We start from the raw sequence: 24,070 nt of genomic DNA, 5'->3' as shown, positions 1-24,070 counted from the left end.
ACTAAAAAGCAGGGCCACGGGGTGGGTGCTGCTTTATACAGTGACATTAACTGTTAAATGCTTTTAAATTTTTACCCTGAGACATCACTTGGCAAAAGCTTTAAACTCTGCATTTGTCTGTGATCTTACTGACATTAAAACAGTAGAATCTTGTTTGAATTTAACTCGTTTCTTAGTACCACCTGGAGGAGGTTATAGATAAACAATAAACAAAATACTTTTTTGGGGCTTTAGGGCATGTTCTTCCTCTCTGTAATGAACTCTTTTTTTTTTTTTTTTTTTTTTTTAGATTTTTCTGTTGATAAAAGCTGTTTTATGTATTCTTAAAGAAATGAATCAGTAATTCTTTTTTTTTTTTTTTTTTAAGATTTTATGTATTTACTTGAGAGAGAGCATGAGCAGGGGGGGAGAGGGGGAAGCAGGCTCCCTGCTGAGCTGGGAGCCTGATGTGGGGCTCGATCCCAGGATCCTGAGATCATGACCTGAGCCAAAGTCAGATCTTAACTGACTGAGCCACCAAGGGCCCAAGTAATTCTTTTTTAAAAACATCAACTGAAAAAAAAAACCATCAACTGAGTCTAATTTTTTTTAGTTAATATGACATACATCTGCTTGGCCTCCAAAAAAGTTACCTGGAAGTAGGAACAAACATTTCAAGTCAAAGTAACTACTTTCGGTGTAACTCAGAGATGCACTGCATGTGGGATTGTAAATTAATTTGGAAAACTGTTTATATTATCTAATAATGTTGAACATTTGTATATCCTATGACCAGCAATTTTGCCTTCTGAAATGTGTAAGCATGTATACCAAAATATGTATGAAAATATTTATAGCAACATTATTCATAATAGCCCTAAAGTGTCCATTAGTGATACAGTGGAAAAATAATTGTGGCATATTTGTATAATGGGATACTGTGTAAAGTAAAAGTGAACAAATATATACAACAATATGGATAAATCTTAGAACAGTGTCAATCAGAAAAAGCCAAACACAGAAACATACTTGAGTACATACAGTATAGCTTCATTTATAGAAAGTTCAAAACTAGACAGGACTATTCTAAGGCACTACAGGTCAGGAAGGATGTAGAACCTGTGTTATTAGAAGCGACAGAGGGTAGCCCCGGTGGCCTAGCAGTTTAGCGCCGCCGTCAGCCCCGGGCGTGATCCTGGAGACCTGGAATCGAGTCCCATGTCAGGCTTCCTGCAGGGAGCCTGCTTCTCCCTCTGCCTGTGTCTCTGCCTCTCTCTTTCTCTGTGCCTGTCATGAATAAATAAATAAAATCTTAAAAAAAAAAAAAGCGACCGATAGGTACTGGCGGGTAGGGAGCATGAGAGGGACTTCTGGGTGTTGGTGATGTTGCATTTTATTGACCTGATCATATCTGATTTGTGATAATTCATTGAGCTGTTTTGCTTATGATTTGCATAATTTCTCTCTGTGTGTGTTATTTTTCAGTGAAAACATTTTTAATCAAAACTAGTTGAATTAAATGGGTAATAGACATTTGGTAGTTTCTAACATGATTTTCCCTATTATTCCATATATATGAAACTTTTTATAATAAAAATTGTTTTTTAAGAGTCAGTCCAGAAGTGGGAAGTGCTATACTTGGTGAGGAACCTGTGATCAGGTTCCAGCATTAGCAATTGCCTTTCTGTCTTACATATTCATATTTTTTAGGTCATGCTTCACCCCTTCTTTCATCCTCTGCACTTACCACTGATTCTGCAGATCCCATAACAAGACCGAATTCAAGACAGAGAGAAGAAGAGCTAGAATTAATAGATCAACTACGGAAAGTGTGTACATTTTGAATTACACTTTTGCAGTGTTATTACTAACCCATAACCCTGCAATCACTTGTTTATATGACTTAAAATTTTTAATAGAGTCAACAAGTGCCCATTGTATGATAAGCCTAAAAGGGATTTTGCTGAACATTCTTTTCGGCTTTTACTAGGAAAATGAGATGGGTTATTCTATAAAGCTCAGTCCCTGGCCTTACTCATTTAAAAAATTTTTTCTGTCTCATGTAAGGAAATCTTGTAAGAGTAATAATAACATAAGTATGTACACAAACAGATATACATGTAACACATCACATGTAGTGTTTACTTTGGAATGAAGAGAGAATCTAGTTCTGTTTTTAATCAGAAAATAGAGGAATATAAATAAATTTTTTATGTATTTTACATATACTGTGGCCTGGCTGCCATATGTATGTACTAGATATCCTTAAGTTACTGACTTAGGATAAAATAGGGATTGTGGTACTTAAGTTATTTGCTTTTTATCTTGATTCCTAATTAAATATATTTCATTATAACTCACATTATGTCCTGTGTGTCAGCTACCCTCAGTTAATGTGTTACACATTTTCCTGTTTTTTTAGCATATTGAGTACCGGCTGAAAGTATCACTGCCTTGTGATCTTGGAGCAGCTCTAACTGATGGTGTTGTTCTTTGCCATTTGGCCAATCACGTGCGGCCTCGATCTGTCCCAAGCATCCATGTCCCCTCACCAGCTGTGGTAAGTATATTATGCTAAAAAAAAAAAAAAAAGCGTTGGCTATTTATCAGACATTTATTATGTACAATGGCAGGCATTCTGCAGAATACTTGGGTTACAAATATAGTCTAGTCCTTATCGTCCCAGGTCTCACTTCTACTAGAGAAAAAATAGGCATGTAAACAATGATTAATAACAGTTGTTAATAAGAGAAATATAAGAGGTTGTAGGAGTACAAAAAAGGGACCACTTAATTCTGCCTGGAGAGTTCAGGCAAGCCTGCCCAGAAAAGGTAAAATTTGGACTAATTCTTAAAGTATGAGTAAGAATTTGCCAGCATAGGGTCACTCCACTAGCTCAGTCAATAGAGCATGCAACTTTTTTTTTTTTAATTTTTATTTATTTATGATAGTCACAGAAAGAGAAAGAGAGAGAGGTAGAGACATAGGCAGAGGGAGAAGCAGGCTCCATGCACCGGGAGCCCGATGTGGGATTCGATCCCCGGTCTCCAGGATCGCGCCCTGAGCCAAAGGCAGGCACCAAACCACTGTGCCACCCAGGGATCCCGAGCATGCAACTCTTGATCTCAGGGTCGTGAGTTCAAGCGCCATGTTGAGCACAGTGGTGTTGAGAAAATTGGACAGCAACATGCAGCATGAAACTGGATGACTTTCATACACCATACATAAAAATAAACTCAAAATGTATGAAAGATCTAAATGTGAGACAGAAATCCATCAAAATCCTAGAGAACACAGGCAGCAACCTCTTTGACCTTAGCCATAAAAACATCTTACTAGACATAGACATGTCTCCAGAGGCAAGGGAAATAAAAGCAAAAATGAACTATTGATATTTCATCAAAATAGAGATTACTTTAAAAAAAAAAAAAACCCAGAGATGGGGACGCTTGGATGGTTCAGCAGTTGAGCGTCTGCCTTTGGCTCAGATTGTGATCCTGGAGTCCTGGGATCGTGTCCCACATCAGGCTCCCTGCATGGAGCCTGCTTCTCCTTCTGCCTATGTTTCTGCCTGTGTGTGTGTGTGTGTGTGTGTGTGTGTGTGTGTGTGTGTCTGATAGATAGATAGATAGATAGATAGATAGATAGATAGATAGATAATAAATGAATAATTCTTAAATAAATTAAATGACTCAGAAGTTTTTTTTTTTTTTAAGAAATTTGCCAGCATAACAAAAATGGGAAAGGCATCCTGGGCATAATATGCCTAGATGCAAAAGATAGGGATAATTGTGGCATATTTAAGGAATTCTTAAGTTGTTTAGAATAGATGATGCACAAAGTGTGATTGTAAATGGTGGGAGATGTAGCTCTAAAGAGGTAACCAAAGGCCATGTGATAAGGGCATTGTGTACCATGTCAGGGAGTTAGAAGTTTATCATAGTGTAGACAATGAAGAAACAATGAAGGAATCTGAGGAGGAAAATGTGATTATAATTGCAGTTTATTTTTTTTTTTAATTTTTATTTATTTATGATAGTCACAGAGAGAGAGAGAGAGAGAGAGAGAGAGAGAGAGAGGCAGAGGGAAAAGCAGGCTCCATGCACCAGGAGCCCGACGTGGGATTCGATCCCGGGTTTCCAGGATCGCGCCCTGGGCCAAAGGTAGGCGCTAAACCGCTGCGCCACCCAGGGATCCCATAATTGCAGTTTAGAATGAGAATCTATTTGGAAGTGGAATTGGCATGATATAGTGACCAACCTTGGATGTAAAATGAGGGAGAATATGCATTCAGGATGCCTGGCAGGTTTTCTTTACACTGCTGGTCAGATCTAGAAGTCAGTATCAGGATGGTAACCTACAAAAGAAGGAGCAAGTTTGGGGTTGATACACTCTCCTTTTTTCCCCTTCAAATTTTCATTATAAAAATTTCAAACCCTCAGAAAAGTTAAAATAATAATACAAAAGAACACTTTTAAAGCATCTACCTAGATCTGACATTTATTTCATTTTGTAGTCTTGCTGTGTGTGTGTGTTGTGTTTCAATTGCATTACTTAAAAGTTGCAGATAATATAAAACTTTATCCCCTAAATATTTCAGAGAATTGCCCTAGGCAGCCTTGCTCTTGTCTGTAGCCTATGGCCAATGACTGACATGGGGGCTGAGTCCTCCTGCATTGAGGTGAGAGTGAGGTGTTCTGTGGGATCAGGCTGAAAGAAGAGGGAATGTAGCAAGCCACTAGCAGGAGTGCAGGTAGCAGGTAAGGATGAATTTACAGGCTGGAGTAAGTGTTACTGGGTGAAGCACCAACGCATCCGGAGCTGTATTCAAATTTCCCTAGTTGTTTTTGTTTTTGTTTTCAAATTTTGCCAATTGTTATAATATTTTTTAGCTATGCTCCCTCTCCCCCAGCCCAGCACACACACACACACACACACATACACACACACACACAACCAGAATATAATCAAGGTTCCCAAGGATGCTGTTCATTTGTAACATGCTTAAAACATTGTCTAACCTTTCAAAAGGTTTGACCTCATCTGATTTTCCAGTCATTTGTTATTATTTAGCAGGCACTTCCTGTTATAAATTCTTTACTGAAATTGTAGTTGTATCTAGGCCTATAGATGGCTACTTTTGGACATTCATCTTGCTACCTCTCCAGATACAAATCATTTATCCCTCCCTAGGGATAAATTCTAATTTATCCTTCTAATTATAAAAGCTCCTTTGTTACCAAAGTCCCAAGAGTGAGGATGTGGTCCTATCCCCTCTGGCACCATCCACAAATAGTGTTGCATTTGCTTCTAAGGAAAATAAGTAGCCACTTTTGATTTAGTGACCTCTGAAAACAGGCCTTCAGTTTTGCATAGGAAAGGCAGAGAATAGTAGCCCTACCAAAGTTCACTTTGCTCCCAGACTAGACAGGCTTGGTCTGGGTCCTAAAGGTGGTGATTAAGAGAATTGAAATTGACGCGCTATTCGGCAACACCAGTAAGGGAAGGGTTTATTCATAGTATGCATTTTTCCCAGTTTCTGTCAACTGAGTTAAGAAGAAAAAATATTGTTTTACTAATTGTTGAAAAAGGGAAAATCTGTCATTTTTCATTTCCAGGGGAAATACATAGGAAGTAGCAAACAGCTAAAAGAAAATGGAATTTGAGAGTAAGGGTGACAGATTCTTTACATTGATTACCAGAACACTTTGTATTAGACTGTATTGCTTCCTTTTTGTTCTTCTGACCATACAGAAAGCTTGGTAACTTACTTTCTTAGTAGAAGGTTTTTTGTGAGGAGAATATAAAATTAAAACCATACACTGGAACACCTGGGTGGCTCAGCAGTTGCAGGACTGCCTCTGGCCCAGGGCGTGATCCCAGGGTCCTGGGATCAAGTCCCACATCAGGCTCCCTGCATGGAGCCTGCTTCTCCTTCTGCCTGTGTCTCTGCCTCTGTGTGTGTGTGTGTGTGTGTCTCTCATGAATAAATAAATAAAATATTTTTTAAAAAATAAAATTAAAAAAATAAAGCCATACACTAATGAAAAACCATAGCAATTTATTTATGGCTGCATTAAAGCATGGTGATTTATTGTAATTCTTTGAAAAGTGGCTAAGAACCAGGATTTCTTTTCCCCAATTCATTTTTTTTTTATTTCTTTTTAATTTATTTATTTATGATAGTCACAGAGAAGATGAGAGAGAGGCAGAGACATAGGCAGAGGGAGAAGCAGGCTCCATGCACCGGGAGCCCGACGTGGGATTCGATCCCGGGTCTCCAGGATCGCGCCCTGGGCCAAAGGCAGGCGCCAAACTGCTGCGCCACCCAGGGATCCCCTCTTTTCCCCAACTCAAAAAATAACCACTCATTATAAGGGGAGGTCTTATGTCCAAGCATTTCAGAGGAAACTCAGAAAGGCATATGTGTTTGCAAAATATTAGGTTACAATTCATCTTTCTTTGTTATTTTGGGAGAGTCAGTGATGTTTGATAAACTGCTGTTTGGTTTAAAAGGCATAGGTGTTAGGCAGTACAGTTCACATTCTTAGAAGTATACTAGTGAATCATATCAAAAATCATTACAAATATTGTAATATGACAACTCACTGAATAAACCGTATCACCAAGGTAGGTGACCTGAAAACTTCCAAATCATTTCTAATTTCAGAATAGTGGGAAACAGTGTATTTCTTGTTCCTTTTGGTATAGATTATGCTCTTGTTGAAATTACTTTGTTCTCCAAATCTGCATAAGACTTTTTATTCAGATCAGGCTGTATATTAAAGAATTAGAACGAACTATACATGGCTATCCAAAACTCTATGTTATATTATCCAAACTTCTGGAAAAGCTTTTGGGGATAGCAGGTTCAATGAGACTTAAGTCAAAATCATGAGTCCTTCTGCACTCCAGTGATAGGGAGTCTACTGTGTAGGTCCTTTAGACTAGCCATTCTGTTGGGACACATTTGTAGCCTGGAATCAAGCACTCCTAGGGCTTTTCGGGCTCCACAACACCCTAATTTGCGTGTGTGTATTCTTCTTGAGAGCAGATTCACAACTTTCATCAGACTGTTAGGAGTTTGATCCCATTTATAAAATACTCTCCTACATCCCTAGAACTTGGATAAATGCTAATGCAAAAAATGACTGGGAAAAGAGCTGATTGTTCCTCCTGCCTCTTCACCTTCATCAGTCAGAGAACCCTGCTGTCTGCAAGAGAAATCTCAGAAGACATTTTCTCCCCACCCATACCCACACCCCCAGCAAACACAGAGACATCTTTTGTCTTGGGTTACTAGTAGCCTTCATGGAGGTAATATTGAATTAGTTCCCATGATCACTATTCTGAACCTTTTCTTTTTTTCTGAGATTGTGGTAATACCTGGACCAGTTTTAACTTAGCAGCATGAACTCCATCCTTTTAGCCTTTCTTTTGCATAGAAACAAAGTTGTTTTTCTTCCTACACAGTCAGAGCTATTTCATTCTCCCTTCCCATAGATGTTGGCATCTGAATAGTAGAGGTTCAGAAATTTAAGGGTCGTCATTTTGTGGAATGAAATGCTCAGTCCCTTTATTTTGACAAAGCCCATTGCGCCCTGTTCACACACCCGCCAACCTTCTCTCAAACTCAGATCAACATCCTGGTTTGCTTAGCTAAGGTCCCTTGGCAATAAGAGAAGCTAGTTGCATTGTTTCTATGTCCATTTTTACAGACAAAAAGGGAAACTAGTATAGGGAGAGGGAATTTCTAGCCAATGAAAAATTCTTTTAAGTAAAAAGCAGTTGTTTTGTGTTTATTTATCCAACTTCCCTTAAAGTTAAGCCCTGGTCCTAATAGCTTTCACCACAGTGACTTTTCCTTTGTACCTCAGTTTACTGTATCTCTCCCTCATTAGCCAGAAGTTGAGAAGACCACAGCATCACTTGTCCTATGAACACCTACTCTTTCACTTGTAAAAAGTGGAAGAGAAGGACCCCAGCTTTAGTGTAAATTAGCCAGTGTGAGCCCTGATGGGGTTTTTCTTCTTCTGTCAAGTAGATCATGATTTTACTATTTATGTTTCACTCTCTTTTTTAAAATGATTTTTACCCCAATGATTTAAGAACTTGGCAGAGGCAAGAATGGTTGCTTTCCTAGAAACCTAATTCTTCTCATCCTTCTGGACCTTTTTGAAAGTTTTTCGATTTGAAATTTAAAAATTATTATTGGGATGCCTGGCTGGCTCAGTCAGTGGAGCATGCAACTCTGGATCTCACTGTTCTGAGTTCAAGACTCACATAGGGTGTAGAGGTTACTTAAAAGTAAAATATTAAAAATAATTTTTAAATTTTTATTTTCAGTTAAACTTTTTTATTAAGTTTTATTTATTTATTTATTTATTTATTTATTTATTTATTTATTTATTTATTTATTTTTTAAGTTTTATTTATTTTAAAAAAAAATTTTAGGGCAGCCCGGGGGGCTCAGCGATTTAGCGCTGCCATCAGCCTAGGGCATGATCCTGGAGACCCAGGATCGAGTCCCACATCAGGCTTCCTTCATGGAGCCTGCTTCTCCCACTGCCTGTGTTTCTGCCTCTCTCTCTCTGTGTGTGTCTCTCTGAATAAATAAATAAAATATTCTTTTAAAAAAATTGTTTATATTTTATTTATTAGAGACACACAGAGAGAGAGACACAGGCAGAGGGAGAAGCAGGCTCCATGCAGGGAGCCCGACGTGGGACTCAATCCCGGGTCTCCAGGATCACGCCCTGGGCTGAAGGCAGCACCAAACCACTAAGCCACCAGGGCTGCCCTTTTTTTTTTTTTTTTTTTTTCCATTTTAATTTTTTTTTTTTTTTTTTTTTTTTTTTTTTTTTTTTTTAGATTTTATTTATTAGAGACACAGAGAGAGATTTATTTATTTTGGAGAGAGAGCCCACCTGAAAGTAGGGGGAAGGGAAAAGGGAGAGAGAATCTCAAGCAGACAGGCCCCTGAGCATGAAGTCCCATGCAGGGTTTGAAGATCATGACCTGGGCTGAAATCAAGAGTCAGATACTTAACTGATTGAGCCACCTGGGCATCCCTTTAAAAATTTTTCTTAGGGGAATCCCCCTAGGTGGCTCAGCGGTTGAGCGCCTGCCTTTGGCCCAGGGCATGATCCTGGAGACCTGGGATCGAGTCCCACGTCGTGCTCCCTGTGTGGAGCCTGCTGCTCTCTCTGCCTGTCTCTGCCTCTGTGTGTGTGTGTGTGTGTGTGTGTGTGTGTGTGTGTGTGTGTCTCATGAATAAATCTTTAAAAAAAAAAAGAAAAAAAGTTTAAACTATTTTCCTTTCATCCCACCTTTTCATTTTTTATAATAAAGCCAATCCTAGCCCATGCTACCTTTCTCAGGCCAAGACTATAGTACCTCAAACTCTATTATATATTTATCTTATTTCCCCTTTTCTCATGATAGAGTATCATATTCCGTCTTTGAAGAAAACTCAAGTATTCACAAGTGAAACCTTTGTTTTCTAGAGGTGATACAGGCTTTACTTTAATCTGCTTACCTGTGTAAAAACTCTAAGGCAGAGTTCATGCAGACATTTGGATTCCATGCTTGATACTTAAACATATTAGAAGCCAGCCAACTGGGGATCCCTGGGTGGCTCGGCGGTTTGGCACCTGCCTTCGGCCCAGGGCATGATCCTGGAGTCCCAGGATTGAGTCCCACGTCAGGCTCCCTGCATGGAGCCTGCTTCTCCCTCTGCCTGTGTCTCTGCTTTTCTCTCTCTCTCTCTCTCTCTCTCAATCTCTCTCATGAATAAATAAAATCTTAAAAAAAAAAAAAGAAAGAAACCAGCCAATGACTTTGAACATTTGAATTTATTTATCATTCTGGGAAATTGAATTCATATTTCTTCCTTACGTTATAACCCATACATAACCTACTAGGTGAAAAACTTTCTCTAGGGGCACCTGGGTGGCTCAGTGGTTGAGTCCCTGGATCGAGTCCTGCATCAGGCTCCCTGCATGGAGCCTGCTTCTCCCTCTGCCTGTATCTCTCATGAAGAAATAAATAAAATATTTTAAAAAGAAAAAGGTTTTCAGGACTTTAGGTCACATGACACAATTGTTATTAGTAAGAGACCTTTTTAGAAAAACAAGGTTACTAATTAGAAGTTAGGAAAATTTCCTACAGGAAATTCGCACCCTTTGGAACACAGCTTCTTTAATCCAATCTTTTAAAATTTGAATGTTTAAAAACATTTCAGTATTACCACTGAGTAGAGACATGATGTTTCTGTAGTATATTTATGAGCAAAAGTTGGGTGGCTCAGTCAGTTAAGCATCTGTACCCTCGGCTCAGGTCATGATCCCCTGCCTGGGATGAAGCCCTGCATTGGGCTCCCTGCTCAGGGGAGTCTGCTTCTCCCTCTCCCTCTGCCTGCCGCTGCCCCTGCCTGTGCTCTCCTGCTCACTCTGTCAAATGAATAAAATCTTAAAAAAAAAATTATTTGCCTTTAAAATTTCTATTTTTTTGTTACCTTTTTTAATAAAGACTGCAGGGAAATGAACTAAAGTGTTGACTGTGATTATATTTGAATGACAAAGTTGTGAGTAATTTCTATTACTATAAATTGTCTTCAGTGTATATTGTTTTAAATGGATTTAAAAAAAAGGTAGGGGGGGCACCTGGGTGACTCAGTCGGTTAAGTGTCTGCCTTCAATTCAGGTCATTATTCTAGGGTTCTGGGATCAAGCTCCACATCTGGCTCCCTGCTCAGTGGGGAGTCTGCTTCTGCCTCTCCCTCTGCTCCTCCCCCTCCCTCATGCACTCTCTCTCTCTCTCTATCTCTCAAAATAAATTTAAAAAATTTCTGTTAAAGAGTGGATGAAAAAAAAAACACAGCTGTTTCCCCAAAATTTCTCTGTATTTTGTACTTGCTTTACAAAAATCAAAGTAAAATGTCTAAAGTAGGGAGTAGCAAAAAAATAAAAATAAAATAAATAAAGTAGGGAGTGGCAAACTATGGCCCAAGGCCAGCACGTATTATTGTAAATGAAGTTTTTACTGGAGTACCTGTTTGCTTACATATTGTCTGTGGTTGCTTTCAAGCTCTTAGCGGATCATGCATGGCCCTAAAGACTAACATTTTATTATCTGACTCTTTAAGAAAAAGTTTGCTGATCCTGTGGCCTAGATTATTGAATTTACAAAGCCGTTGGCACGGGTATTTTTAAACTTTGGTAGTAACACCACATTTTCCTTCCTTTACAGCCTAAATTAACAATGGCAAAATGCAGGCGGAATGTGGAGAATTTCCTAGAAGCTTGCAGAAAAATTGGTGTACCTCAGGTAATAAATTTCTCATTTCTTATGTTGCCTAAATAGACTTGGGTATTATTTTTCTAAAATTTTTCAGAAATGCAAGTATCAAAATCTTACAGGACTTGGCCTAAACAAAGTTGGTAATTACTAACATTCTGTGTTACTAGAGTCAGTATACTTCTGGGCAGTTTTCCTTAATTACTTCCAAGGACAAAACAAAGAAATGAGACACAAATTTAAATATATATTATAATACTAAGTAATCAAAAATAGTTATTTTTTACATTTTCTAAAACATTGCTACTTGCCATTTGACTTGTATACATCTTCATACACAAGAGTCTGTGCTTCAAAATGCGTGCATCTCAGACTGAGAATGCTTCCATTGGTTTCAGGTTTTTTAACATTTACTTTCTTTTTTAAAATGTTTATTTTAAAATAATTTTAGACTTAGAAAAATGTTGCAAAAACAGCACAGATCTATAATAGTAACTGCCTGTGCTACTGTGTACAGGTTCCAGTACTGTAACATCGACTGCATAACCATGGTGTGCCATCCACACTGACAGACACTGGGACGGTGCTGTTCACGAAACCCCAGACTTCGGTCAGATTTCACTCAGCTCTAATACTTTGGAATTTACCCCACAAGAGGGCATTTCTAGGTGCTGTTGACATTTATTGTCTCCAGGTTCCTCAGTTACAGCTTTCTTGCTCTCTAATAGTACAAATAGTTAAACTGTAGATGATTAAGAGACATGAACTTGATACACTTTTTATTGTTACCCTTTTAAAAACAATTAGGTTAAACCAACTAAACATGGTACTCTTAAAAAATACTATATTAAATGACATGTGATGCAGATACACTTAAAGAAATGACAACTTAGTGCTATTTGATACTTTTTTTTTCATTAGCCATAACCCTTATGGTTCCTGTCATCATATGTAGTATCCAACCTCCAAGAAGAAAAACATGACTCTTTCGCATCACCTTCTTAATTTTCTATCACCTTCCTGTCAGAACCCAAGGATTTGCCCCTGGGCTCAACCCATGTTGCTCTTGAACTTAAGCCCTTGTCCTAACAGCTTTCATGACAGAAATGCAAGTATCTAAAATCTTAGGACTTGCCCTGAATGAAGTTGGACAAATTCAAAGCCGATTTTTCATTTTTATATCATACTGTTTTCTAAAGGCTCACCATTTCTTTTAGAACAGCCCATTTTTAAATGGAGTAAGAGGGCCATAGTAAGGTTTCTAAGCAAATAGCATGCATTTTCTGCATTCTAATAAGTGGTTCTGATATTCATATGTACACACTCACAGTGAGTCGTGCTTCCCACCTGATCATCACATTACACAAGCATGCCAGGACCCGCCCCAATGCCTGACACCATGTCTTGAAACAAAGGAATGTAGCATGGGTTAGTACAGGGCATGGGAACCAGAGGAAAGATGAGAGTACAAAGAGGCACTGCCATACCTAGAGAGGAGTGCTGAAACATCCCCATACAGCAAGACACGTGAGCAGACTTGGCCAGTGTCAAACCTGTTAAAAATACTGTTTACCAACTTTTTTTTTTTGTTTTTTAAGATTTTATTTATTCATGAGAGACACAGAGAGAGAGGCAGAGACACAGGCAGAGGGAGAAGCAGTCTCCCTACAGGGAGCCCGATGCAGGACTCAATCTGAACTCCAGGATCACGCCCTGAGCCAAAAGCAGAGCCCAACCACTGAGCCATCCAGGCATTCCCTGTTTACCAGCTTTACATTCATTATACATGTGCCCCAGGCTTTAGAGAACCATCATCTGTCTCAGATTTAAAGTCCATATACTGAAAGTCTTTCAAAATGTACCTGCCAACAGTCAGCAAAACACATTCTGCCTTAAGATGTACATATAATTCAGCATTTGCCAAGCAATGGTTAACAGGATTTATTGTGGGCCAGCCTGTCCCTGTTCTGATCAGAGCTGTGCTATTTGAAGGCAGGAAACAGATAAAAATACAAATTTAAAAGACTGGGTATTTTTCTAGGGTGGTTAGACTGGGGTTCTTAGCACATCCTTCCTCCTTCTCAGTCTCCCCCATCTGAAAGAGGAAGTGGACAATCTCTGAAGGCCACGTCTTCTCTCCCCTTCTGCCTTCCACCCGAGTCTCTACCACCATCATCACCACCCCAACCACTTTTAGACAGGTTCCTGTTACACTGCTACTTCTGCTAAAAAAAAAAAAAAAAAAAGGAAAGAAAGAAAAAGAAAAAAAAAGTTATTTATAAGCTTAGAACAAAGTGATGGAAAATGAATAAATACATAAATTCATAGGTCCAGGTAGCCTTTTCATGTCCCTCTGCCTCTAGAGGAAAGCAGAAACCTGTACCTTGGGGATCCCTGGGTGGCTCAGTGGTTTAGCATCTGCCTTTGGCCCAGGGCGTGATCCTGGAGTCCCAGGATCGAGACCCACGTTGGGCTCCCTGCATGGAGCCTACTTCTCTCTCTGCCTGTGTCTCTGCCTCTGTGTGTGTGTCTCTCTCATGAATAAATAAATAAAAATCTTTAAAAAAAGAAAAACCTGTACCTCCTCCTCTTCCTTTGTTCTCCCCTACTTCTGGGCATTCTGACCTTTACCTAAACACTCCCACTTCTTTTTGATTTTTAAAGAAAATCAGGGATATAATAATGGTCACTTTTGAAAATGTGTAACATAAATCTTGAATTGTAAATATTTGTCAGATTTTATGTCCAAAGACTATAAAGGTGAACAATTTCCCTTCTCAGTATAACTTTTGAAGTGTTTAAAAGTTCTGAATGAATCACTAAAAAATAAGAGAACTCTTGAAAACCTCTGATAAGGCTGAGCATATGGGTATTCTGTTTATTATTATGCTTTTATCAAGTATGTTACATTCAGAAAACTATAATGGGTGATAAAAATGTCTACTGAGTCTAGCATCTTATGTCCTGGAGTTATTGCATGTTATGTGTTCAAGAATATTTTCCTGTTCTCCAGTCCAATTGTGTTTTCATTTACTTACTCAGTTTCTTCTGTGGGCCAGAGGGTCTGGGTGATCTCTAAGGCCCCTTACGACTCTAGATTCGTTTTGTACATATTAGTAACCTGGACTTGGTGCAGATGGGCTCGACATGATTTTGAAAGGAACATCAAATCAGTCAATATACCTGGCCTTCAGGCAGTAAGTCTCCTTGATTATTAGGCTCTCCTCATTCTGTGACCCTCCCTGATTAACTTGGCTTTCTCCAAACACTTCCCTCTCATCAGCCCACCCTCAGGTTTGGGGGTTCCTGCCCACTGTCCCATTCTTTTTTGTTGTTGTTGTTAATAGAGAAGAATGAGCCAGGAAAAAGGTTGGCTGGCACTGAGCTCACCACTTTGAGACTTCCCACAACCCTGAGCCAGCACCCAGTTTTGTTTACTGTATCCTGAGTGTTTGTACTGGTCACCAACAAGACCATTTTATTCTAGTAGTAAAATCAAGCTCAGCATGTAGAGGAGTCTTTGTAGTTTTGTTTTTCAGTATTTTCATTCATCATAGTAAAAAATGTTAGTAGGATGTGTTTCTCTAAGTATGATTGAGATGATCATGTTGAATTCTATACTCAAATCTGTATTTTTGATCCACTAACTTTGTTTTTCTGTTTTCCTTTCCTGCTCACACTTTGGACAGGACAATCTTTGTTCCCCTTCTGACATCCTTCAGCTAAACCTCAGCGTTAAGAGAACTGTTGAAACACTACTTTCTCTTGGGGCACATTCAGAAGAATCCAGTTTTGTCTCTCTGTCTCTCCAGCTTTTGGGTTTTGTGGCATTTTATTGTACTTTAATGTTAACTCTCTGTCTGCTGTATTACTGGGTCTTCTCCCTCTAGTTGAAAGATCGTACTCCAAGGATTTTCCACACCATTCCTGTGCTTGGTAAAGGAGGTTTGTTTCTTGTTACAAAGGGTTTTTGGTTTTGTTTTGTTTGGTTTTGTTTTGTTTTGTGGCCGTCAAAGAGCTAACCAGTAAGGAAGATAAATCCTGTTCTCATGTCCAGCTCATCCCATTAGTGGACATTGATGATTGCTAACAAAGAGTAAAAGACCAGCATTTTTTTTCCTGGTCATTTGTCCATTCTCCTGGCCTGTGGCCTTGTTTCTCTTATCATAAGTGCTGAGGTGTCTTAATACAATCCTGAACCTGTTCTTAGAATATGACTTAGATTTTTATTTCTTTTTTTTTTTTCTTTTTATTTTTTTTTAAGATTTTTATTTCTAAATGACATAATAAAATTCCCATGCGGCCATTTTTCCAACCTCTTCAACAGGTGCTCTTAAGGGAAATAGTTGTACCCTTTCCGGTTGGGGAGGCACCTGGTCACTTAAATCTCTGTTTCGAGCTGAGCCCTAAAATCCTGAAATCTCCCTGTATTGGTAGGCACAGGGCCACCTCAGCATTTACTGTCTGCACATCTGGAAGCTCGGGCCGTGTAATCTTAATAATTTTCATTTGATTCGAATGTTCAGTCCAAAGATCAGTTAGGTTCCTTAGATTGCTATTCTGAGCCCAGTGTGTACATGTAAATTAGTCCACAACAAGCACATTATCTGGAGCTGACTGTTCAGGAGTAGGCACCTGTCCAGCTCTCCTCTGCTTGTTCTTATCATAGCTGAGCTTCACCTCTAGAATCCTGTTTAGACTTTAAAATTGAAATATATGTAATTTCCAATATACTTGAACCATCTTAGTAGGTGAGCTGGCATTGATTTAGGCTGTTAAGTAGGTTATATCTGGACAGTAGCAGCAGGTAAAGTAACAGGCAGCAGTCTCTGTTCTTTACCCAAGGCAGTGAGTATTGTCAGAACGTTTAATAGTTAAGTTGCTAGCCTTGATGCTTGAAATTATTTTATGTTTGCATTCAGATTCTAGTTCTCATAAATACGGTTTCTGAACATTCTGGAATCTACTGAACTCAAATATGAAGGGGAATTGCAGAGAACATAACACCCTACTGTAGAAGTCAGCCTGAGGGTCTGATTGCTTTGGTTTTCTTCCGTATCAAATGGGACAATTATTTAACACCTTAAAAAAACTATTTACTGGTAGTGCTGAAACAGTGAACACTGTGTTGAAAGCCAGTTTTATACAGTAGCACTACCTTCCAGACTTTGGGAGGTTTGCTTTGTTTTGATTTTAAGAGGTCTTGCATCAAAGATCATACAGTTTTGTGGTTTTGTCCCCTTAGGAAATAAAAAAACATGTGGTCTTGTGTGTGGTTTGGGGAGGAGTAGTTGTACATTCTCTTCAGAGCACACGGCATTCCCTTGAAGCCTCCTGGAAGGTAAATGTGCATCTGGAAGGCATAAGCCTCAGTGGGGGCAAGGGGTGTCCAATCACACGCAGCACAGGGCACGATGGAGAAGAGATGAGGGAACTGGCTTCAGAGAAAATATGCCTCTCTCAAGAGCAAAACACCCTGCAGCTTCATTTTAGAGTAATTAATCTGTACTGACAGTGGCACTCAAAGTATTTATACAAAGTTGCTAGTTTTATAGTCAAAAGGTTGCAATTACCTTGTTTTATCAAGACAAGTATTAAAATTTTGAATAAGAAGCACAAGTACCAATAACTGTTCAAAATAAATGTCATATTTTTTATTGCAACTAATTTTGTAAAACTTCCTAATAATAAAGTGCCAATGAAAAGTCTAGTTATCTTCTTTAATAAACATGTATAGTCTCCCTTTTAGTGAAATCAGAATTCTACTGTCTGTCCTTTGTGAGCAGCGTCTATTTTTCCAAATATTTAGTCTTAAAAGAAAAACCAGTGATAGGTGCTGTTCTTAAACACTGCCTTTTTCTCTTTCAAGATAGGATTAACCAAACATGAATGAGGCAAACACGATAGAAGTATTTTAACTTCCTTAAGCAAACCTATAAACACCCTTCAAATATACGGTAATTAAGATGTCCCTGAATAAACTCGTATCACCGTTCTCCAGCATAATTTAATCCATTAAGTACCAGGTTATGAAATACTTGTTTCTTCCTGTGTTCCCTGTCTGGGACGAGAACTCTGATTTTCAAAATCAGGAGTAGAATGCAGCTGGTGGGCCTCACTCCCTCGTGCAGCCTGACTTATGGCATGAACCCATCTTGCATTCCTCTGGTATGTAATTTCCAGAGCACACTCTCCTCCACTGTTAGACCTGTCAGGCCTGAGCCGTCTGGTAACTTGGAACCGCTTTTCTGTTTTCCCTGCCTCCTTTTACTGATCTGCATCACTCTTTATTTATTGGGGATGTTGCTTTTGCTCTCTCGTATTCTGTTATCCTCTGTTGTATGTATTAAGTGTCTGTAACTTGTCCATATTCCAGTTTTCAAAATGACCTGTATATGTGTTTGGTTTTAATAAAGTGACAGTGTCCAATGCCATCTCTGTGTAACTCCTATTAACAGAGGTCAGTTCCCCAGGTGCTGACCTGTCCTATCTCGGTTGACTGTTATGAGGGAGAAAAGAGATGCTTATTTTTTCTTTTCAGTTCGTTGATGTTGATCCTGTTTTCTCTTTTGTTTGTTTTTATGTTACGTTGTCCCATTTCAGGAGCAATTATGTTTGCCTCTGCACATTTTAGAAGAGAAAGGTTTGAGCCAGGTCGCAGTGACGGTGCAGGCTCTCCTGGAGCTTGCCCCACCCAAGCAGCAGCACCACTTGTCTGCTGCATAAGGACCCCCAGCACCTGGGCGCTGGCCCGGCCATCCCGGAGCAGGACAACGTGATTGCTGCTGCCAGCCATCTGCTTACACAAAGCTCTTACGTGTTCTTAAAAGGGACTGTTTCCATGATTCCTAACAGGAATATTTTGCTTCATTTCTCCATTTTAGGGGAGGTTATATCTGTTTCCAATGAATTGTTTTAGGAAGACATGGTTGGTTTTCGCAAATGAAACTTAATTCTGTCATTACTGAGAACCCAACACTGAAGCCTAAACAGGCTGTGCTTTCTTAGAGAGTCAGCTTGCCTCCCATACCAGAAAGAAAGCTTCTCAGAAGGATATTTAGCTTTCTGGAAAGCACAGACATGCTATTGTCTTTACCTGTTTCCTGTTTCTGGAATCCACAGGTTACCAAAGCTGGTTGTTCGTTAGAATCTCTTCTAATGAGCATTTCTTAAAGTGTAGATTCTCATTCAGTAGGTCTAGAGTGAGGCCTGGGTATCTGCATTTTCGACAGAGTGAGATCACTTTCCCAAGCTGGGTATTTTTGTATGACATGGGGTGTAATGACCCCACTATGTTTGTCAGCCACATTTAAAATCAAAAGCTATATTATGATTACTTGGGGTTATCTGTCCAAAGCAAAACAAATACAACATAGAAGGCCTAGATTTCTGCATAGTAAAGCAATGAGAGAGGTAAGTTGTATTTAAGGCCAGCGTCTTAGGCCTCCCCCAACTTCTGTCTGCCACCACCTAAAGCTTGGTTCTCATATGTGACAGCCTGCTATTATCTAACCATTATAAACAAGCACTCTACACAGAGCTTCCAAATCCTTAGGATGGTAAATGCACTACTCTGCATTATTTGCATTGAGCCCTGCTCCGCTGCCCCCATGCTGCTCCCAGGTACCTGGATCTGTGAGTACCTTCCACTCACAACAGATACACTTCCAGTTCCCTGACTAATGGAAGATTAGGAAAACAGGGCAAACGTAATAAAAAGCAAAGCCAGGTTTCTTAATTTCTTTCAAGTAATTGCCAGTTTCCATGGCTAACTGAAGGCACTTGTAGCATCTTAGAAAACAGCATGATGTCTCTGTATCAAGCTCATCTGACCACCACTAGTGCCTTCCTCACTCAATCGTGGGCTGAGTAAGAAGGCCCAGGGACTCCTGGAACCCAAAGCCAGGAGCCTTTGTTCAAGTTTAAGCTACCAAGGTCTTTCTTACCCTATATTTTGAACCCCTTTGAGTTGTCAGCATATCTTTTGGTATTCACAGTCTTGATAAACCAAGTAAATAGAGTACGTGAAGATACCAGTTACCTGGGGTTTTTCAGGCTGTGAACTGTTCTAGATTTTCTTTACCAATGCGTGCATTTCAGCAAAATGTTTTCTATCATGTAGATGCAACATCTAAAAGTAACTCAGTAAGATAATGTTGACTATCTGGTCAAAGTAGTGTTTTCTCCCTGTTCTCACAGGGAGATAAGTTCAGCAGGACATTGTCACTTTGTCCAAGTTTAAAATTAAAGAACATAAAACACCTGGCCTCAGAGCCTACTAACCTTCACTGACTTTACAGAACAAAAGTAAAATGTCTTTCAAGTGCTTTGAGCCAGACCCCATTATATTTACAGTTCTAAACAGACCCACCAATCCAGCAACTTGTTTATTAAAATTCAGAAAAAAAAAATTAAAAAAATTCAGCTATGTGCATTTCTAAACAATAGATCTTTCTCCTTCTAGTCAACATTGAACCTCAGTACAATTTCCAAATAATAGAAGCCATTTGAAGTGAAACTCAGCAAACAACAGGACTTTTTGTACCTATTACACAAAGAATAATTTCCAGAAAATGTGGACAGTGCAACATTTGGAACATTTGCAACTAATGATCCCATAGGAATAAATGGAAATTTCCACTTATTTCACATCTTACATATTATGTGAAACTTTATTAATGTATTTTTATCAAACTAATTCAAATTTCTATTTGAATTACTAGAAAAAAATCTGTGTACAGTTTTGGTTGGTAACAAAAATATCAAATATATTGAATTTATTTTCTAAGTCAAGATGCAAAAACATCTCGTGATGCTTTTGCTAGAAAATTTTTGTATTCAGTGTTTGGTTTGTACATTTTTTTTTTTTTTTTTAACTGGAAAGAAAACTTAACATTTAGCCTGGCTAGACTCCAGTGTAAGATGAAGATGCTGTAGTGGTTCCACCTGACCATTAGTGAAGCAGTGGCCAGCCCCGTGTGAAGTGTGAACCAGGAGGAGGCTGAGTGCCCACCCACCACGGCCCCTGGAGTCTGTAAGTCAGCAGGTTCTCTGGAAGCAGCTCGTGGGTGGAGGGGCCTTTGTGGAGCTAGAACAGGGTAGGGGGCTTATTAGTAGGTCACTCTCTCTAACAGCTTCTTAAAATACAGCCTCATGGCTAATCAAGGAGTCTGATTTCTCTTACTTGCTACAGCTCAGCAGTGACCAATGACGTGTGACTGCCGATGAGTATGACGAATTTTTAACAACTAAGTGCTTAAAATGGTTATAGAAATGAAGGAAAACATGGATATTTAGAAACCTTTTTATATACGTATTGCAGTGAGATGGTTTACAGCAGATTTCATTTTATTTCTGAAAATGTTGTAAACATGTAATTAGTAAAAGATTTTGTAAAACATTGTCCTATATTTGTATGTCTGTAAATATAATGCATAAGTTCTAAGTATAAATATGTCAATATCATGTGTTATTTTAAATTGCCTGTATGCCACCTTACACGTTGACATTAAAATAAAAGCCTACACTTCAATCGCATGAAATAAAGGCTGATTTGAAAATGTTCATACCTAAAGCATGTTTTCCTTGGCAGATGTGAAAGGGTATTTATTTAGTTCCCCAAAGGAACATCAGTAGAAACTGGGTCCTCTGAACAGGCCCTTCAGATCACTTTTTGTTGTTGTTGCTGTTGTTGTTGTTTTTCACTCTTTTAAAGAAGTATAGATACCAGCTTTGCCCTGTATTTGCAATTACATATAAGGCTTAATTTGTGAAATACATGTGACATATTTGGACACTCTTAGGAATTACCAACTATGTAAGACCTTCTGCCCTTCACACTAGTAATATCCTGCAAGGTGAGAATTGTTGAGGAAGCAAAGCAGGTGCATATCCTGGTGTCTCACTGATCAAAAATCTCTCCAAGCTAGTCTTCTAGCAGCCTGTGTCCTCACCTTTACCATGCGTGATTGTACATCCTAATGTTTCTGTTTATTCTAATTCATTATTTATTGTTTTATTACTTATATTCCTAGCTATTTCCCAGAAAAGGAGCTAAACCAACTTATTTATAATAAGATATGTATTCCATGCTCCCACCACCCCAACAAAAACTTATTAAAGTGATAATAAATCTAAAAGGCAGGAGGAGGGCCACCTGGAGGGCTCAGTCAGTTAAGCATCTGCCTTCTGCTCAGGTCATGATCTCAGGTCCTGGGATCGAGCCCCATGTCGGGCTCCCTGCTCGGTGGGGAGCCTGCTTCTCCTGCCTCTGTCCCTCCCCCTGCTCATGCTCTCTGTTTCTTTCTCTCTCAAATAAAATCTTAAATAAATGCAGGAAGGAACCAACCTTTGGAACTTTACTATGTCCATATTATGCTAGACATATTATTAAATTATCTTGTAATAATTGTAATTCCGAATGAACACTTTACTTTTGGTTGAGAGTTTTTTTCACTATAGACAAAAGAATCCAAAACATTACAGAAATTACTGAAGTTTTAATGCATCACAATAACTAAGCCCATGAACTTTCTTCTGGTGAGAAAAAGCAAGAGGGATCTTTGCAAGGCTCCTAGAAATACTTCTTCCCAGCAAAAGTTTTTCAAAATCTGAAGAAGCCCTAAGTCGATGGTACACTCCTAAATCAGGGTTTGAAAACTAATACAACAGGCAAAGTGAAAGAACCAGGCAGTACCTGGGAATGTCCAATAAGAAACAACCTGTAGATACAAATTCTCTGTACTGCTAACATGTTTCTTCCTCCCTCCCTTCAAGTCCTCCTTCCCATCTCCAGAATACCACAGGAAAAGACGAGAGAACTCCATCACTTTTTCTTGCCTCTCCGCTTGTCCTTGTCCTTGCCTTTACCTTTTGAATCCTTGACATCATCTTTGTCCTTCTTAGGCATTTTGAAACCACCAATTTCCCTCCTTACCATAGTGCCACGCCACCAGGCCTGGAGCTGGAAGAAAAAGGGATAAAAAATGTGTATGCCTGACAAGCTGCATCCCTTCTGCATGAGATAGTTGTTTTATCATAAAGTAACTTCTGTCTGAAGAATGCTGTCTGTCTGAAATGTGGAAGTGGCCAAGCATGCTCTCCCTACAGTAATGCTCCCCTGTGGCACACGGACTCTACAGTGAAGCTCTCAAGGAGTAAACATAAAAAGAAGGCATCTGATTAAGAATCTTTACACTTAGAAACCTGGTTCCCTTCTACCACCCTACCCCTCTTTATGAACATCCAAGTTCCCCACATCTGACCCTGCGAAAGGGATGTGCAAGCTAGGCCACAGGCAAAAGCCAGCACTCAAAAATGTGCAGATAATTTAGATGACTTCATAGGTTTCCTTGTGCATTTCATGGCTTTAATGATTAAAGGATCAGTACTCTTTCAAAAAGGATTTCGATAGCTCTCTTAAATATCTTAGTCATTACAGTCTGGGCTGCTTTAAAATCAGACTAAGCTCTAACAACTGGGAGCACAGATCCATTAGTGAAAACAAAAATAGTCTTCAGCTAGTCTACATCTTTGCTCTAAATCAAGGAATCCTGCCAAATAGAAAACACCACAAATCTCAATAAATCCCTGCTAACTATACATCAGACTGTCTCCTAATGGAAAGCTCATGTTTGGGTTTGGATATCTGTACTGAATGTACTTTCACGCTTTCTTAACTCACCTCATAATACACCTCACCAACTACTGTTTGCACACTAGGATCTCAGCAGACGCTCTTCTTTCAGAGAGAAAGGCAATCCTCTAAACAACAGTTTTGGTCCAGCTGATGTTATTTCTGCTTGAAAATACTTCCCAGAATCTGACTTACCAGTTTCAACTTCACTAATATACATGAGTTGATAAAAGATTTTTTTTTTCTAAACTGCTTACTTCTCTTCACCTTTTTTTGAAAACAGCTCTTATCAGAACCTAGCAGCTAGCCTGAGCTAACTTCTATAAATAGGACTTTAAGAAGCTCCTCCAGGGGCACCCAGCTGGCCCAGATGGTAGAGCACGTGACCTTGATTTTGGGGTGGTGAGCTCAAGCCCCACACCGGGGGTTGAGTTGACTTAAGAAAATAAATTTTTAAAAAGCAGCCTCAGCAGCAGCTCCTCCAAGAGCTGTTTTGATTATAGATAGTATCTTAAATCTGGCCTCTGGGCACAAGTTCTAGGTCCTGCTTCCCCTGCTAGCCACCGTTTCCCCCAGATTCAGAGTTGGAGACGTGGCCCTTGCTATGTTAACTGTCTCCCTGCTCCAAGGACTGTAGATTAATTCCAACAATAGCAGAAGGCCATCCTTCCTTGAAGATCTCCTGTCCTGGGCTTCATAGGACATGAGATGGACTCTGTTCCTTGGTAACTGTTAGCCCAGCTGTTGAATTAAATGTGCCCTAAGATGCCAGCTCTGGCCTTCTACCTTGATGATGCTCTTTAATTCCAAGTCCTCCTGTTCTATCTTCTTCCTGGTCTTCTCCTTTTCTGTCCGGTCTTCAATGATGACCTGTTCATACTCCCGTATCTACAGAGATAGACACGGATCTGGATTAGAAGACTGTCTTGGCAACATGTGGCCCACCCAGCCCTGAACTTTTAATAGGAAATCTGAGAACAAAGCATGCCAAATAGAAACCAAAGAAAAAACTAAGTGGATTCCTACATTGGAAGTATTCATATTATTAATATGTGTTAGCTATAAAGAATTTGCAGTTTCAATCATTCAGATTTGCTATAAAAATACTGCATAAAAATGAACTACTAACTTGTGTGATTAATGACCTGAAAGTAACAT

General features: G+C 39.2%; 2 protein-coding genes across 16 annotated transcripts in view; one reads left to right on the top strand and one right to left on the bottom strand.

Moving 5' to 3' along the window:
- LRCH3 (leucine rich repeats and calponin homology domain containing 3) overlaps positions 1 to 20,843 on the top strand; it is a 115,083-nt gene extending 94,240 nt beyond the window's left edge. For 6 of the 12 annotated variants that reach the window (XM_072727442.1, XM_072727375.1, XM_072727313.1 and 3 more), the window contains 4 exons: positions 1,690 to 1,808; positions 2,402 to 2,539; positions 11,230 to 11,307; positions 14,967 to 20,843. In XM_072727442.1, coding sequence (XP_072583543.1) covers positions 1,690 to 1,808; positions 2,402 to 2,539; positions 11,230 to 11,307; positions 14,967 to 15,167 — 536 coding nt within the window. In that variant the 3' untranslated portion in view covers positions 15,168 to 20,843. The remainder of the gene's footprint in view (positions 1 to 1,689; positions 1,809 to 2,401; positions 2,540 to 11,229; positions 11,308 to 14,966) is intronic. The other 6 variants (XM_072727674.1, XM_072727430.1, XM_072727520.1 and 3 more) reach the window with 1 other exon arrangement.
- IQCG (IQ motif containing G) overlaps positions 19,652 to 24,070 on the bottom strand; it is a 48,182-nt gene continuing 43,763 nt past the window's right edge. For all 4 annotated transcript variants that reach the window (XM_025990227.2, XM_025990225.2, XM_072728958.1 and 1 more), the window contains 2 exons: positions 23,699 to 23,800; positions 19,652 to 22,240 (listed from right to left, as the gene is read on the bottom strand). In XM_025990227.2, coding sequence (XP_025846012.1) covers positions 22,103 to 22,240; positions 23,699 to 23,800 — 240 coding nt within the window. In that variant the 3' untranslated portion in view covers positions 19,652 to 22,102. The remainder of the gene's footprint in view (positions 22,241 to 23,698; positions 23,801 to 24,070) is intronic.

This window comes from Vulpes vulpes, chromosome 1 (assembly GCF_048418805.1).
Source record: "Vulpes vulpes isolate BD-2025 chromosome 1, VulVul3, whole genome shotgun sequence".
Lineage (NCBI taxonomy): Eukaryota > Metazoa > Chordata > Mammalia > Carnivora > Canidae > Vulpes > Vulpes vulpes.
This window is presented reverse-complemented; position numbering and strand designations above follow the sequence as displayed.